This window comes from Pantherophis guttatus, chromosome 1 (assembly GCF_059756535.1).
Source record: "Pantherophis guttatus breed Tessera chromosome 1, ASM5975653v1, whole genome shotgun sequence".
Classification (NCBI taxonomy): domain Eukaryota; kingdom Metazoa; phylum Chordata; class Lepidosauria; order Squamata; family Colubridae; genus Pantherophis; species Pantherophis guttatus.
This window is the reverse complement of record NC_142063.1, coordinates 19676632-19695075: the sequence shown is the minus strand read 5'-3', so window position 1 is coordinate 19695075 and position 18444 is coordinate 19676632. Positions and strand designations below refer to the sequence as shown.

Here is an 18444-nt window from a genome sequence, read left to right as displayed (position 1 = left end):
ATTAGCTCTGAGGGCAGTTGCTGACAGGTGCTGCAAGAATATTCCTGCACTCTCTGGAGTTCAGGTAGTCCTCGACTTACATCATTCATTTAATGATTGTTTGAAGTTAACAATTTTCCTGCAGTCCCACAATTAAAATGGCTTGGCAATTGGCGTGTATTTATGATGGTTGCAACATCACAAGGACAGGTGACTGCCATTTGAGATCTTCCCAGGCAGGTTTCTGACAAGCAAAGTTTGTAAAATCGAGGACGCCTCATTTAATAACTGCTAACACTTACCAACAGAGGTTCTGGTCCCAATTATGGCCATAACCTTAACCTGTGTAGTTTTAATTATTTTTCTAACTTGTTTTATTGTTATTGTTTTATAACTTGTAAAGCCGCTCAGAGTCACCTTATAGGAGAGATGTACGACATAAAATTTAATTAAATAAATAAGTCAAAGACTATCTGTATCTATTTTCTTTCAGAACCTGAACACTGCACAGTCCACCTTTTCCAATCTTTCAGTTCCGGTTCAGAGGAAAGACCCTTTTCTGATTTCCAAAAAACCTTCTTGAGAACTTCCCCCTCAGCCTTATCAACTGGGTTCTTCACTAGAACATTCCTAGTTATAAACCACTGTTTTTAGTTAGAAGGTGAGAGAACCCCTGGAGCAACACTACCACGTGTAAGTAATTTTTCTGCTTTCACACCCTCTTTGTCCCATTTCTGCATCACTTGTCTCCAAGCATTTCCTAAATTGGAACTCCAGAGGGCTCCTCTTTTCTAAAGAGCTCTGCTCTTCTAAAGAAAAGGGGAGTTTGCCCACGTGGTCCTAGATTGGCCTCTCTGAATCACGATCTCTCACTGAAACGTGTATTTGCATATTAAAGAAAAAGCTAGTCTTTGATCCAGAAATGCTGGTTTTCTACGAGAATTATTTCTTTAATTATTTGAAGAGAGGAATATTTAGTCACGCCAGCTACCATCTGCAGTGTAAAAAAACAACAATCCAGAAATATATCTGTTGGTTCTGAAAATGACATCTCTGATGCAACTGTAGCTTCCACAGTGATATTTGGAGTTTATTCTTTTCCCGAGTTAGGCTAGAAAACCTACCACTAGAACTATTCCTAAAACTTCTTTCCAGTTCAGTCAATTTAGATCCCATCCTAGCCCTTTAAAACAGGAGCTAAGAGAATTGGGTGAAAGGAGCTTCAAATTGGCCTACTACTGCAATTTAGGGACAGAATGGCCTCTGAAAATTAGAAAAATGGAGAAAAGTCTGGGGCATCCTAACACTTCCTGTGATTGATTCACAGAAATGGTTAAATGTAGCTCAGAAGAACCATAGAGTCAACACTGCACACAAATGTAAATCATGTGCCGGAGACAGAATCTGTATTTCCAAAGGATCATATCTGTCATATCTTAATCATCTATCAAGCGTAGAAGAGAATCATCCATAATGGAGATCTATCTAATTATGGAAGCTCACCTGAAATTTCAAACCCTGTTTCCCAGGTTCAGAATTGCATGGAGAACTTCCACAAATCTAGGCCCCTGCTGTAGAAAGTCCCCTCTACATATATAAGGGAAGGAGAACAGTATCCAAAGAAAGAAAGAGCAATGCTCATGTCTGTACTCCCTATTTTAGGAGATGAGTTAGGTATAAAGAAAACTATAACATCTTATTCCACAGAATAAGATGTTACTAGAATTTTACTCTAGTTCCATTTGTTTTCCATAGAAGAGATCATACAAGGAGCCTGAGCTCCTCCCACAAAGTTTGACTTTTGACCTTTGAAGAAATTGACCCAAGCTTTTAGAGACAACATAAAAGTTATAGCATTTTTGTTCATGTGAAATAAACATCTGAACAACGAGGTCCCAAAATGTACCTATTTTAAATCCAAGTTGAGAATCTTACTGAATTATATGGCCAGCAGCGCATATTTTTGACAGAATACTAAGTCGCCTTTAAGCTGGCCCCTTACAAAAAATGTCTTGTTTTCCACATTTCCATAATATTGGGAAGTTGGTTGCAGGGTCCAGAAAGAGGATCATCCCATACTAGCAGGACTCACCGTCTGGTCAGTTAGTGGAGGAAGTACAATTGTCTTCTCCATTGTATTCATGACAAGCTTCCAGAGTTCCTTCAGCACTCGTTTCAGGACAGTCTTCTCGCAAATTTTGGCAAAGAGAGTCAAGCTAGGATGAAAAAAAGTTAATGCAACAAAGAAGAGGATGAGCATTTTTAAGGATAACAGCTGAATGAACGTGACAGTCCCCAATACTTTGGGCCTGGAATAGGATGGACACATTTGGGCCCAGGTATTATATGTGCTGCTCGGACAGGAGTGATCAAGAAAATGCCTATTTATGTGCATGATTCACATGAATAAAGTTTTCCCAAGTGTCTTCTCTGTCCTAGAAATCATACGGCAGTTGAGATTGCTAGGAAGGGAATTGAAGCCAACTAATTGGCTTCAACTTCCTTCTCTACTGATTTAGACTGCAAAAGTCCAAGCAGTCATAGATTGCAGTAAAGAGATATAGGAAATGTAACTCTTTGCGATAATCTAATGTCACCTGGATTTTTATTTTGCAGGTATGGAAATTTCTGCCTGTCAGGGTTCCGAGTAACAGAGCCCTTGCAAGCAAAAACTCCGAGACAGGTAGATTCCTCAAAGAACAGCTTTATTGGAAATATCATAGTGACACCTATCTGGTGAAAACTGACTCTGAAAAGTCCCTCGGATTTCACCTAATTAAAAGTGAAAGTCCCCCCCCCATTCCAATCAATCAGTCACATGGCCCAATCAAGGCAGCATCCGCTGGTCTGGTGACATCCCTCCTCTTTCCTCTGGCCAGGTGTGAGAACGTCCTTGGTTCCCAAGAGAAAGTATTTTGTTTTGACTACACAGCCCCAGCTATCTCTAATCCCCCCTCCCTATTCCTCAGCTCTAGCGTGGCAGCACTGAAGCTCCACGATGGCTTCGGCCAGGCCAGCTTCAGGGTTGACAATGCCCATGCTTAAGGTAGCAAAGTTGCAATCACTGCCAACTTCAGCCGGTTTCTGAAAGGTCCAGCAATCACAGAGTCTTCTTAATGAAAAAAGGCAAAATGTTGAAAGCATTTGCTTTTCTGCTGACTTTCCTCTTTATTTAATGAGCTATGCAGGAAGGAGTGCAGACCCATACAATATACTCAGTACAGGTAAGCTCGATTTGTGACCACAGTTGGGACTGGAACTTCCTTTGCTAATCCAAGCATTTGTCAAGTGAGTCACATCACATTTTATGATCTTTTTTTTTTTTGCTGAGGTTGTTACGTGAATCTAGCTTCCCCCACTGACTTTGCTTGTCGTCTGGGAAAGTGGCAAGTGGCAATTATGTGACCATGGGACACTGCGACCATCACACATAGACACCAGTTGCCAAGCATCCAAATTTTGATCATGCGACTGTGGGGATGCTGCAAGGGTCCCAAGTGTGAGGATTGGTTTAAGTCATATTTTTCAGGGCCGTAACTTTCAACAGTCATTAAACAAATGGTTGTAAATCAAGGATTACCTGTACAAAGCACAGACCACAAAGAAGGGGCATGCGTAAGAGCACCAGCGTGCCTATCGTCCCTGTCTTAATGTTTCCTCTGTTCGTATCTATTTTATGTATTCAATTCATGCTTATATATATTACCTAATACATTCTTGACAAATAAAATAAAATTATTTATTTATTTATTTTATTCGGCTTATATGCCGCCCTATCTCACAATGGACTCAGGGCGGCTCACAACAATAAAACACAAGCCACAATATAAATATAAAATACAATAAATAAAATAAGTCTCTATAATTGCTGGACCAAATCCCACAATGGAGGTGCTTTTTTTTTAAAAAAAAAAATTTGATTTATATGCCGCCCTTCTCCAGAGACTCAGGGCGGCTTACAATGCACTAAGCAATAGCCTTCATTCTTTTGTATATTTTATACAAAGTCAGCTTATTGCCCCCACAATCTGGGTCCTCATTTCACCTACCTTAGAAAGGATGGAAGGCTGAGTCAACCTTGAGCCTTGGAGAGATTCGAACCAGCAGTAATTGCAGGCAGCTGTGTTAATGACAGGGTGCACTAAACCACTGTACTATCAAGGCTCTTTTCAATTTTAAATTTCTTTTAAATTTCTTTTAATTGAATTTTCTCTCTGCGTATATAATTACAAACATAACTTGCCTAGAAAACCAACACTGAGTAAGCAGACTGCATCTAGCCTTCAAAAATTATATTCAGCAACCAACTTATACATTAACAACTTGTCTGAGTAAAAATCCTTCTGACTGTTACTAAAAGAATAATAGAAAGAGAGTTAATCATCATTTTTAATAAAGGTCAGGAATCTGAAAGTGGTTTAATGAAGGAAAAAATATACAGGAGCAAAAGTAATTGAAACAATTTTAAAAAATGAAGTAGAAATGCAACAAATAAATACCTGAAACTTGGTAGCTAAGATTTCTACCTTACACCCTCTGGGTCTGCACTCACTTGCTATCTAGGAGGTCCATAATAGGCTGCAAGACGTTGTCAGCATCTTGAGCCACGCTGCTGCAGGCACTGGCAGGCACATTCCCAGTGCCTTTCACTTGGCTCAGGATGTCTCCCATCTGCTTCACACAGTCTTCTATATGGGGCTGAAAACTGGAGAGAAACAGAAGGGATCGATTGATATTCTACTGAAGAAGAGACAAGACCAGCCTTCCTTAACCTGGCACCATGCTCAGATGTTCTCTTGGCAACTCCCATAATTTCTGGCTGAGAACTGTAGGCTCAATAGAGTTGAAAGATGCAAAATTGAGGAAGCTGGGCCAGAAGTCTTGAACTAATGTCGTACGTTTTGTGCTTTCATTGATTAATGGGCCAATATCCAGTTTGCCTTCCCCACCCCATTTTATACATCCAATATCAAGTGTTCTGTAGGGAAATGACCTCAAGTTAACATCCCATTGTCTTCCAAACTAGTCCTACCTGGTTGCAAATACTCGGCTTAGTTCATCCAAGACATTGTTGAGCTTCACCTGAAGTTCCTTGAGGATATCACTGGCTTCTGTGTCCAACTGAGAGGACAGAACAATAATTATGAGCAAAAACCAAAATTACCCTGTTTAAATAATAGAAGCCAGTTTCCAGAATTGATCTCAAATGGGGTACGTACTGTATGTATGTATGCATGTATGTGTGTTTGTATGTATGTGTATTTTCTTACTTATTTACTAAAGAGATGCTAATGTGTGTTATATTGTATTTAGCCAACAAAGGCAAAATTTTTCAGTTTAGGGATTGGCTAAATTGGTATGATATCACAGAATGTTTGGTTGTTCAGAGTATTAACGATATTGTCAATTTGGCTTGAATTAAAATCTTACCAAGAAATTTGTAGAGAGATGAGCTCAGAGCTAAAGCTAAAAAGGTAGAAAAACACACCACCTTTCTGGAATGCTATTTCTGCCCACTCTGCAAGCTTCTGCTTACTTTATTGGATAGTTGATTATTCCTAAAGATTAAAATTTAATACACTGCCCTAGAAATCCATTTAGTGAAGTTTGGCAATATTAATGCTTTAGATACAGTAAATAAATGTAACAAAAAGATTGAAAGTGAGGAATCGATGGAGGGGAAACAAAAAGCTAATCAACAGAAAAGTAAAAATAAAGCAGATAATTGGGCCAAGGAGAACTAGTCAAGAGTTCTCTCACATGGTCTTTGGAAAGTAAACCAATTTCAAATTGATTCAAAATTTGCACTTTAGACACTTTAAATACCTTTTGGCAATTAAAAGGGGGGAAAAAATCTCATGAATTTTCCACCTGCTTCCAGTTTGAGAATTGTATTCAATATCCAAGATGAGAAGGCAAAAAAAAAAACAAAAAAAAAACAAGGAAATCAAAGAATTCAGAATTGATTCAAGGATCTTTTGAATTCGTAGCTTCAGGCATGTCAGTCTGGGCAAAGCTTTTCCATCAAATGAAAGAATAGCCTTTCCCTTATTGATGAGAAGTCAAATCTACCCTCCAGGTCTAATGGATAAGTGGAGAAGAGACCTTGCAGAACAACAGAGATGATGCCTGCAAAAGGTGACTAAGACTCATCATATCTCTCTGTGCCTGTCTGGTCCACTTGCAGCCCAGTTGTCCAAGATAATTAAAAAATGCAAACCTCTTTCCCCCCCATAGCTTCAAACATCTTCTCTAGCTGGACACGTAACTGCTGTATGTTGTTCATCAGGATACAGGGCTGGAACAGAAGAAACACATATATACAAACACATTTCAAGGCTGTTCGATCTCTGATCAACGCACATATGACCACTGGGGTTGACATGGACATCAATTGTGATATGAAATGGAGCAACTCTTGCCCTTGAGGAGCAGGACCAGATTCAGGTTAGATTTCTAGAGGAACTTCCTGGTGGTAAGAATTATCAAGCAATAGGATAATTTATCTTTTGAAGTGGTATGTTCCCTTTGCTGAAGGTCTTCAAACTGAGGCTGACATCTGACAAGCTGACATCTGACTTTAGCAGATCCTGCACCAAAAGGAAGCTTTGAGTGGATTACATCTGAAGTCCTCTCAATTCTGTGATTCTAGGGTCTTCCAGTTTCAGGGACAATGTTGGTTAACCCCCCCTCCCCCTCAGTTCCGTTAAACCAATATTAAGGGAGACTGCAAAGTAAAACTCTGAAATTTGTACCTCATGATTCTTGATGAATGTATCTTTTCTTTTATGTACACTGAGAGCATATGCACCAAGACAAATTCCTTGTGTGTCCAACCACACTTGGCCAATAAAGAATTCTATTCTATTCTATTCTATTCTATTCTATTCTATTCTATTCTATTCTATTCTATTCTATTCTATTCTAAATAGTAAAGCAATCTCTCTGAAGTTGGTATTCTTCAGATGCATCAGACCTCCATTATTCACTTTCAGCAAAGAAAACTAGAAAAACAATAAAGAGAATATGCGTAGCTCAGGGTTGAAATGAAGGGTCCTGGTGCTCTCTGAGTTTGGTTGTTTTCTTGCAGATGGTTCATTACCCAAACTAAGTAACATCATCAGTTACTTGGTTTTGGGGAATAAAACATCTGCAAGCTCAGAGAGTACCAAGGACCCCTCAAAGCTGGAAAAGCCAATTATCCCTATTAATGTTCACTTCTTATGCAACTCTAACTTCTGTGAAAACAGAAGACAGGTCTTGAAGGCTATCTTAATCCATCCCCTAGTTGCTGCAGGAATCTCACAACATCAATATCCCTGTTTCCTTTAGCAACAGTGAAATTGATGGCACTTAAATTTTATAAATAAATAGAAATACATAAACTGTTCCACCCCATCCCCATCCTGGAGCCCACTGGGCTTCCTTGGGATCCCCGGTTCTGCAGGAAGATTTTAAAAGAAAAAAGCATGTCAGAAACTGAAGTCCTGAATGCAATACATCACCACTTTTTCCTTCTCCTTGGAGCAGTAGGAAGCAAAGCCTTTAGAGATGATCTCCGCATACTGCAGCAGGACATTGCTAATGGTCTGAAAAGCAAAGTGAAGTCAATCAGAAAGACAAGGAGAATTTTGAGCAGACATTGTGATCAGATTGTGATTTACTGGATTATAGCAGGGCCTTCCCCAATCTGATGCCCTTTGCGTGTGTTGGATCAACATTTTCAGCATTTTTCAGCTAGAAAGTCCTGGCTTGACAGATGGATGTCTATATGGTCAGTATCCCCTTTTCAACAATAGTTTTACAAATACTTCCAGGCAGGCCATAAAAACAGGAATCGAGGATAAGGGCACTCTCAGAGATATATAACTCTGAGGAGGAATGTTCCATTTTATCTATTATTTTATCTATTATCTTTTAATGTCTGGAAACAGTTCTGTCTATCATGGATGTTGAATATTTCCGTGTGATATCCAAGATCTGCCTAAATCAGCCTACAGTTCCATTCCCTAGCCACAACCTTTATCTCAATTTACCTAGCAGCTAGGTGGAAGTCTTCATAACATTCTTGAGTCAAATAGAAATTGTCCTTCTATAGCTGTGGAAACCTTCTGTAAAAAGGTGGAACAATAAGATGAAGTCCGAAGATGTTTTGGTCTTCCTAGCAATTGCTTTTAGTTTAGAAAGATTCCTTGGCTGGTCAACTTCTCTAAGAGTTGTTCCTTGCTATCATTTCAAAGGCAGAAATGATAAGCACACACCAGTAGTGACCATAGCAGAGGAACTGCTCCTTACCTTGGCAAACCTGCGCATGTAATGGCCTACAATCTGTGGATCAGGGCACTCCAACTTCTTGATAATCTCAAAGCTTTGGTTGAGCTGGGAGAAGACATCAACCACAGAGCAGGAGAAAAGGGCATGTTCTGAGGTTTGTTGGAACTGGAAAAAGACCCAAGAAGGTTGAATGAGAAGCTAACTTCTTTGGGATGGAAATCAGAAAACTGCTGTTAGAACATTTATCTTGCTAAATTCATTCTTGCCTATTCTGGCAGTGAATTACTGAACTTCAGAAAAAGACTTTTTTCTAGTCTTACTCAAAGTTGACAAGAACCAAACTTGAGAACTTTGTTCTCAAAACTTATGCTTTGTGATGGAATTCTGGTGAATTAACTGAATAATCATAGGATAATTTATAAGATGATAATATTTTGCAAAGTTATGCGGATAAATGTTTAACATGCTAATTGTTATGCAACACTGGTTCTTTCTAAAATATGTCTCTATCAAAAGTTGCCACAAAGAGCTGTGTTCCAACAGAATTCAGTTCTGAGGTTGTTTTTTTTTAAATTATTATTATTACAGTGCTGATGAAACCAGATGCAAATCTTCAGCCTGATATATTACCCCATCTTTCTTGTCCCGTTCTAATGCTCCATGCAAGAAATCTCGTGACACTTCCTCATTCTCATCCAGCCACTGGATAACAAAAGGTTCAAACCATCTAGAGAAACAAATGAAAAAAAAAAGTAAGGTTGAAATCAAGAAAATCTATTTTAGCCAACTCAGGAGAATTTGAAATAGGGATGGGTAAGAGTTTTGTTCAGTTTTTCATCTGAACTTAGCAAGCTCTAAAAATCTCATTAAAAACAGGATAAAAAGAATTTAACTTTTTCTTTAGTGAATGAGAGAAAAGTAAAAAAAAAGTACATCTTTTTGAAGTTCTCCCTCTTACAAGTTCTAGCTTTAGAAGTATAAAGTCTCTTAGTTCAGTTTCTGAAGAAATCTAAAGAAACTGGCATTAATTTTCTAAAAACTGAAAAAGGGTGATCTCTCGAATTTTTCTCCTAAAATATTAGTTAGAAGGGGCCATTGAGACCATGAGATCTAGCCCCCTGCTTAATGCAAAAATTCAAATGAATGCATCCTGAGAGTTGGCTGCTCAAGCTTCTGCTTGATCACAAGTGTTCAGTCTGAACAAAAGAATATTCTTCTGAAGCTCAGTGCATGCTGGGAGATAAAACAGAACCAAATAAACAATTTGAATAATTTGAAGTGGGGCCACTGAATGGCTTGGTCTGGAGAAATGGATAGGATCTGGAAAAGGCAGAATATGAGGCCTGTCCTGAGGCCTGCCCTTAGGTCCTTACATGTACAGTTCCTACCCTTAAGCAGTTGCCAAGCAAGAACTGATTTTTAAGAATTCTCCACTGTTATACCTTGTACAGGTAGTCTTTGACTTACAACATTTTGTTTAGTGACCATTCAAAGTTACAACAGCATTGAAAAAAGTGAAGACCATTTTTCATACTTACGACCATTGTAGCGTCTGTGAGATCATGTCATCAAAATTCGGACACTTGGCACATGGTTCATATTTATGATAGTTGCAGTGTCCTGGGGTCAATTTGACATATGACCTATTACTTGCTATTTATATGTACACTGTAAGCTTATGCACCAGAGCCAAATTCCTTGTGTGTCAGATCACACTTGGACAATAAAGAATTCTATTCTATTTTATTCTATTCTATTTTGTTCTGTTCTATTCATTTGCAACCTTCTGACAAGCAAAGTCAATGGGGAAGCCAGATTCACTTAACAACTGTGTCACTAACTTAACAACTGCAGTGATTCACTTAAACAACTGTGGCAAAAAGAATATTATGGCTGAAATTGAGATATGTAAAATGTACTTGGAAAAAACAAAAAGAAAGATTGGAATAAATTATAAAAATCAATATATAACTATGTTATACAAAGTATAAGATGTGACCCGGTCAACACTCTGTTCATAAAATATGTATGTGAAGGAAAAAATTAATAAAACTTGTTTAAAAAAAAACCCAACTGTGGCAAGAAAGGTCAGAAAATGGAGCAAAATTCACTTATTTATTTATTTATTTATTTATTTATTTATTTATTTATTTATTTATTTAATTTCTATACCGCCCTTCTCCCGAAGGACTCAGGGCGGTGTACAGCCTAATTAAAAACACAAAGACAGACAAAATTTAAAAATAATTAAAATTATTAAATAATAGGCCCAATTTATAAAACCCCAAATTTAAAATCCCATTTAAAACCAATTAAAATCTTTACATTGATAGCCCAGCCTGGCGGAACAACATGGTTTTGAGGGCACAGTGAAACACATGGAGATCAGAGATTTTACAAATTTTACGAATTAAGTTACGAACTTAACAAATGTCTCACTTAACAACAGAAATTTGGGGCTCAATTGTGGTCGTAAGTTGAGTATAACCTTTACTAGTTATATTTTGTAACTCTACCATTTTTGTGAAATGTGGTGTTTTGATTCTTTTAGTGTATCTTTTATCTTGAATAATGCTCATATGGGTTCTGCTCAACACTACAAAAGTCAACTCAATGTTGTTTTGGAATGATAGTGTACTTTGAAAATTTCTGAGCTTGCCAAACTTTAAATATCTTCTTGGAGGTAGATACTTAAAGTTTGGGAAGGTCAGAAATTTCAAAGTCGGTTTATGGTAAGTAAAGTCAAGGTTTAAGGATGAGGACACAACAAACGGACTTACGCAGGGTATTCAGGAACCCGGCTGGTGAAGGAAGGAAGATCTGTGACATATTCGTTGTATAACCATTTCACCTTAAAGTGCAGGTTCATATAGTCAGCACTCTTGCATAGCCGATGTTTGTCATGCTCTGCATAGCAGTGGAAGAGAAGAAGAGAATGAAAGAGAAAGAAGTAAGAAGTGATGGGAGTGTACAATTCTTGCAACAGGCTTTCAGGATCTGAGTACTGAGTTAGCCAAGCAGAATTATCTCCAGAGATAAAACAAGATCCAAAAGCAAATTGTGGGAAGCAATAGGAGAAAAGTGGGGGTGGATGGGGAGTGCACATAGCTATGAGGTAGGGAGGAAATGAGATAAGGGTATAAACCTGTGAATGAATTGGAAGGTGGATGGTCTCCTCTGAAAATGTTTTAATGTGCATTTAACCTGGGTGTATTGTTTGACACAATTCCAGTTTGTCCAGAAAGATCAGAAGCCCAACAGAACATGGAAGGAGGGAGAAGATACATGAGAATGTTTTTATAAGAATCAGTAGTGCAACCTCTTCTTAAGACCCCAAGAAGGCTCACCTTCCATTGCATACTTCATGTCCTGAGCGAAAAGATTCCACATAACTTCTGCACTGATCTTTCCAACATTCAGCTCTTGAGGGAATCTGTTAAGAATTCAAAGGCAGAACTTCACTTTCATGTCAACATGAAAAATTCACTAAGGTACCTAATCCCGCTAAAAGACCAGGAACTTAATGATTCATGCATTCCCCCCCTCCCACTTTTGAGCACTCTTGGTATGTACTCACTGGTTGAGGCAGGGTGTGTATGAGTTCTTATCTTCCTCAATGATTGATACTATCAAGGTTATAAGTTTGGACCAAAAGTCTAGATTCTTGATGCTGGGACCCTGTTCCTCTGGTGGCACTTCACTCTTTTTGCTCTAGGATGATTGGGTGGGAAGGCGGAATGAGGAAAAAATACACATTAGTTTAGCCAATTCATCCTGTCCCCTTGTAGAAACCAGATGATCAGGGAGAGATGAAAACTGAGTAGGGCATCATTAGATTAGAGGCCTTCCTCAAAGTGATGCTTTTCATCACTTCTCCAGTCCCTATATTTCACAGTCAACATTTTTATTTTTATTTATTTATTGTAATTTGTCAAACAGAAACGAAAACAGGAATAATATAAAAATACAATGACAGGGACGATAGGCACATTAGTGCACTTATGCACGCCCCCCTCTACAGACCTCTTAAGTATGAAGTGAGGTCCACTGAAGTCAATTTGTGACTAAAACTGTGAAAATTTGTACCTGAGACAACTGAATCAGGTAGAGCATGCCAGACTTTGACAAGTCTATTACAAAAACTGTATTTTTTACAGTCAAGTTTAGAACGATTTACATTGAGTTTAAAGCAATTGTTCACGTTTGTATTATTGCGATTAAAATAGAAAAAGTCATTTACAGGTAAAACATTAGTACGTACAATTTTGTATGAAATACCTAAGTCTGACCGCAAGCGACGCAGTTCCAAGTTATCCAAACCAAGAATATCAAGCCTAGTAGCATAAGGAATTCTATTATGTACAGAAGAGTGCAAAACTTTTCTCGTAAAGTACTTCTGAACCCACTTGATTGTATAAATGTCAGATATATGGTACGGATTCCAAACAGTTGAACAGTACTCTAAGATTGGTCTAGCGTAAGTTTTATAAGCTCTACTTAGCAATACAATGTTTCCAGAAAAGAAGCTTCGTAGAATTAAGTTTATAACTCTTAGTGCCTTTTTAGCAACGCTGTTACAGTGAGGTTTGGAGCATAAATCGTCAGAGATAAGTACACCTAGGTCCTTAACAAAGTGAGAGTCATCTGCTCGACCAATACCACCTAGCTTATACTTGACATTCTGGTTATGTTTACCAATATGTAAGAAAGAGCATTTATTAATCGAAATTTGAAGTTGCCAACATGGCCAAAGCCATCTGCAATAAAGGGCCAACCCACTCACAGGATCAGTTTGGTATTCACGACTATAGAGTTCATGGCAGTTGTTGAAGATGTATTCATAAGTTGAGTTGAGGCAGGCCTTCACACAATCCTTCACCACCTGACTGGCTCGTGGTGGACTCTGGAGCTCTTGGACCTGCACAAAACAGCGATAAGAAAGGGTGCCAGTTATTAGAAGCCATTAATTAATATAGTGCCTACTTTAAGAAGCATCAGACTAAAAGAGGTGTAAAGGATGATTGGAAAATAAATCTTAAAAGGAGAGACTGAGGATACTGGTTATGTTTATCCCAGAGAAAAAACATGTGAGGGAGATATGAAATACCTGGAGGAGTATCGCCGGAAACATAAACTTTCAACTCAGTGTGCAGGACACACAATACAGAAAAGCAAATTTCACTTTAATGTTAAAATTAAGAATAGCTTGGCAAGGAAAAGCTTCTCTAGGGAGGTGGTATCTTTCATTGGATTTTTAAAACAGAAAGTGAACAATCCTATTATTTTAGTTACCAAGAACATCTCTTGACCCAACAGGCATATTCCTATAAAGCTTCTATTTTTCTGAATCACTCTCTGGTTTGAGCCCAGAGTCAGAGAGATCTGAATTTGGTTGGGCTATTTCTGGAACTTTGGAACAATGGAATGGGCTATTCTTGCACAATTCTAAATCAGATTAAATCACACAATAAGTAATACCAGAAATTAAGGAAGCACAAAATGACATTGCCTTCCATCTTTCCAGGATGGGAGAACTGGAGATTTACCTTCATCCGAAAAAATGTGATGCTGGTCAAGAGGTCCACTGTTGATTTGAGGTCCTGCAGTCTTTCAGGACTGCTGGCAGGGAAATTATTCTGAGAAATAGGAGAAATTGCAGCCATCATTTGATACGTCTTTATTCATCTGTGAACCTACACTCCATACCACGGCCTTTAATCTGCTTGTACAAATCTTTATGGATTACTTTCTGGCAATAGTATTGTTCTTAATAAGACAATCCTGTATAATGTATATCAACAGAAGATAAGGATGGGAAAGACATTTGGTTCTCACTCTAAGGGAAATTACTACTGCTGGGGGTGTTTGAATTGGTGGTGATAAAAGATTTCCCACCATACACTTGTGAGCTTTATTCACTACTAAATCGATGAGATATTCTCCACCCCCATACATATGAAATGCTTGAAATGCTATTGTAAAAAAATCTTCACAGCAAAATGAATTGACCCTGACTAGCAACAGGAAAAAGCATCTGTCAGGATTCTTTAATTTCTTCCTCTTCTCAGATTGTTTTGGGCTTGAGTTTAGATTTTTTTTTTAAATTTCACATTTATTATTTTTTATAAATAACTCAAGGTGGCAAATATACCTAATATCCCTTCCTCCTCCTATTTTCCCCATCCTATGAGGTGAGTTGGGCTGAGAAAGTAACTGTCCCAAAGTCACCCAGCTGGCTTTCATATTTTAAGGGGAACTAGAACTCACAGTCCCCTGATTTCTAGCCTAGTGCCTTAACCACTAGACCAAACTTGCTCTCTTGCCTTGTTGCTCTGTGAATGGAACTGCCTAACTTTTTCAAGGTCATTTTCTGTACTTTCTACAAATTCCCTGGATTAACTTTCGATCCATGTCTCTCTGATAGTTTTTGCCTCCTCTATCATAGCCCCTATTTTGTAGAACAACTTCCCCTCTGAGATATGGACAGCTTTGACTTCTGGAAGGCCGTGAAGGCCTGATGATGCTCCAGGCACTGAGGCCATGAAGTTAGCAGAATACAGAATAACAGAGCTCTGATATGTATGTGGGTCTGCTTTTTAGATTGTTATTGAGATTTGAATGGGGCACTTCAACTAGATTTTTCTTTAATGGAATTGTGAGTTTGGTTTTGATTTATCTTTCTACACCACCCAGAGTGCCTTTGGAGATAGGCAACCATATAAACACGTTGAATGAATGAATGAATAAATGAATGAATGAATGAATGAATAAATGAACAAATGAACCAGAAAACTGGGAGCAAGTTTAATGTTTAGATATTGTGCTCCTTGTTATCTACATAAACAAAAGAGGACTAAACACTAGTTTCTTTTCAAGATTACCTCAAAGAATCTGCCTGTTTCCCCGTTCTAAGCAAATGCCCCTCCTTACCCTATACATTGAGAGATCGATCCTCAGGGAATTGTGTAGCTGGTCCAGCAGTTTGACAAACCGTTCTTTCTGCAAAAAGAGAGAGCCCCAAAAGCAGGTGAATGAAGTTAAAATAGTGAGACCTTGAACCCCCTCCCTCCTTGCCCCACCATTGGTCTTGAACTTGGTTCAGGCTTTATCAAGTTAATATAATGAAGATTAAGAAACCATTCTTGAACTTTAGGGCAGGGAATTGGTTCAGTGATGCAAAGCTAAAAGACACCTACAAATGATCTTATTTGGCCTATCTTTTTTTGAACATTAGTTGGAAGTCTACTGCCCCTCCCCCCACTTCCCTCCAAATTACCCTTACCATCTTTTCATGAGGAGCACTGCAGATTGAGACACAATTACAGTTTTGTTGCAGACTTACAGAGAAAGAGTAAGAGGTCCAAATTTTGGAGTAAATGGCAATCCACTGGAAATCCCAGTTCTCTCTTTATGGAATCCTGGTTTAACTGCTTATGCCTTGATCCAAGAAATTGGATCTGTGAACTTGGCAAAACCTATGCATCGGGCCCGCTTTTATCGGGGAACAATCCCACTTGACTATCTGACCTTAAAGATGCTGTTGTAAGTGCTCACTGCTACAGTAATAAGCTACAGAACTTTGTTCTGTTTTTTTTGCAGAGAGAAAAAAAAGGAAAATCAGATTCGATTCTTTAATCCAGGGATGGGCAACCTGTAGCCCCAAATTTCTTCTTTGCTGATATCTGGAACCCTGGGAAAGATTGCCCACTCTGGTCCCAACTTCTTATACCTGACTAGGATTGATTCAATCTATTGGGGTGTATCGAACAAGATTTCCTGATTAAGATGCTTCTGCCATCATTACTACCGCAGTTCCCAAAGATTCTTGAGCAAAGCAGAGGAGACAAGGGACTTAGCATTGGTGCGACATTGCATGCAAAGAGCAAAACAGTCCTTTAAGAAAATAACCACCCCTTAGGGCACCCCAGTCTTCCCCATCCAATCACATAAGCTAACTCCCATCCTTTTAACTGCGTTTCCCTGCCCTTCCACCTCTGGCTTTCCGAGGCCTAGTCCCGGCTGATGCTGTGTTTCTTAATAACACTGGGCATGCACAGCCACGCACGGCAATGAAACGTTTGCCAAATTGCCAGGCTGATGTCAAACCAACCTCCTGGCTACCGGGCTACAGTCACATTTACTGTTCTTTTTAACATGGCTCAGTGATATTAAGAAACCAGACCCATGCCTGCCATTAAGACTCATGTGGAGAAAAAGTGTATGTTAGGATTGTGTTGTAAGTGTAGATGCTGACAGTTTGTGTATCAGGGATCTTTGTCGGTGGGATGTCAGCCACATTCTCTCTCTCTCTCATTTTTTTTTTACCCAATTATTCAGTGTAATTTCTGTGATAATTTATCATTCTTTCCATGGCTAAGAACGGCAGATATTTCTATAGAAATATCCTATATTTTCCTTTATTTATGCCTCCATCCTCAATTTTGCCATTGCCTCTGTTGTGTCTTTTAGGCTTGACTTTCTCAGGGCTGGAAGCTATTCTCTTATTCTTGATCCTATGTCAGGATAGCATTGATTCACTTCTATGGGAGAAAAGAAACTCCAACAACACAGGAGTACATTTGACAGCATGGTGCTAGTGGGGGGAAGTGTGGTAACCCAGGTCCAGCGTCCCTCCTGATGTTACAATTGCATAGAAGTGAATAGGCATTGTTAACAATTTAACCCTGGTTTATGTAACTCCATCATCTGAAGTCCCATAAGGGATGAACTAGAAGTGTATTTCATGTTTATGGGGTTTTTAAAATTCTCAGGGGCCTTGACTGCCTGACAAGCAAAAAGGCAGAATATAAACTGTGAAAACAAATAATATATGTTCTCTTGTGTTGATGAAACAACAAGGGAAGATCGAGTGGTAGGAGGTTTTATAGCAAAAGCTTCTCCCTAGAGTTATATCAATTTACCATCATAAATACATTTTACAAGCTATTCTATGTTAAATGTATGAAAATGTACTTCCTTTCTTTGATTTATAAGCTCTTCAGCTACAATTTGATTTTAGTTTTGATTTGAATGATGATTTGTTATATCTTTAGCTTCTTGAGGTCATTGGTGGGGTTTTCATTTCATCTATGTTACTCTTGTTAATTGATAAAATGTTGCAGGGAAAGCAATTTTGATGGAACTGTGCATTTTACTGCATAAATGTTATTTTTAATACACATTAAGCTATTGGGGGAGGGAAAACTTAAATGACAGAATTCAGGTAGTCCTCAGTTAACAACCATGATAGAATTATGAAAAGTCTTTATGGTCATTAAATGGATCACCATGTGATCTAATGTGATTTTATGACCAATTTTTTACAAAAATTGTAACATGAGTCACTGCAGTCATTACATGAATTATGCGGTTATCACATGAATTCATTTTCTCAAATGGGGAATTTTTTTAAATCAGAAACTGGCAAAAGCATTGCAAATCAACATTCATGTGAGTGTTGAATGCTGCAACTGGTCGTAAGTGCAAGCCAGTTGTGAAGCACCCAAAATGCAATCACATAACTGTGGGTGTGGTATGGCACTTATAACTTTAAGGATGGATTGTAAGTAACTTTTTGGGAGTTGGTTACAATGAACAGAATAGAATGGAATGGAATGGAATGGAATATTCTTTACTGGCCAAGTGCGATTGGACACACAAGGAATTTGTCTCTGGTGCATAAGCTATCAGTATACATACAAACAACAAAGTAATATAATCATAAGATACTAATTGGAGAAGGTAGTACGGAAGATGGGAAGCAGAGGTGGGTTTCAGTAGGTTCTGACCAGTTCTGGAGAACCAGTAGTGGAAATTTTGAGTAGTTCAGAGAATCGGAAGTAAAAATTCTGGCTGGCCCCGCCCCCATCTATCCTCTGCCTCCCAAGTCCCAGCTGATCGGGAGGAAATGGAGATTTTGCAGTAACCTTCCCCTGGATTGGGGAGGGAATGGAGATTTTACAGTATCCTTCCCCTGGAGTGGGGAGGGAATGGAGATTTTACAGTATCCTTCCCCTGGAGTGGGGTGGGAATGGAGATTTTACAGTATCCTTTCCCTGCCATGCCTACCAAGCCACACCCACCAAGCCATGCCACGCCCACCAAGCCACACCCAAATAACCGGTAGTAAAAAAAAAATTGAAACTCACCACTGATGGGAAGGATAATAGCAATACAGCCCCACTATATGGG

The 18444-nt window shown here is 38.7% G+C and overlaps 1 protein-coding gene across 1 annotated transcript in view; it reads right to left on the bottom strand.

Moving 5' to 3' along the window:
- The window catches only part of UNC13A (unc-13 homolog A), a 136883-nt gene that overhangs the window by 26227 nt on the left and 92212 nt on the right, over positions 1-18444 (bottom strand). The window contains exons 23-35 of the mRNA XM_087894016.1: positions 15184-15252; positions 13800-13889; positions 13037-13171; positions 11831-11964; positions 11601-11686; positions 11034-11160; positions 8884-8980; positions 8275-8418; positions 7485-7568; positions 6200-6277; positions 5012-5100; positions 4532-4684; positions 2072-2195 (exon numbers count right to left, since the gene is read on the bottom strand). Of these exons, the coding sequence (XP_087750142.1) occupies positions 2072-2195; positions 4532-4684; positions 5012-5100; positions 6200-6277; positions 7485-7568; positions 8275-8418; positions 8884-8980; positions 11034-11160; positions 11601-11686; positions 11831-11964; positions 13037-13171; positions 13800-13889; positions 15184-15252 (1410 nt within the window). The remainder of the gene's footprint in view (positions 1-2071; positions 2196-4531; positions 4685-5011; positions 5101-6199; positions 6278-7484; positions 7569-8274; positions 8419-8883; positions 8981-11033; positions 11161-11600; positions 11687-11830; positions 11965-13036; positions 13172-13799; positions 13890-15183; positions 15253-18444) is intronic.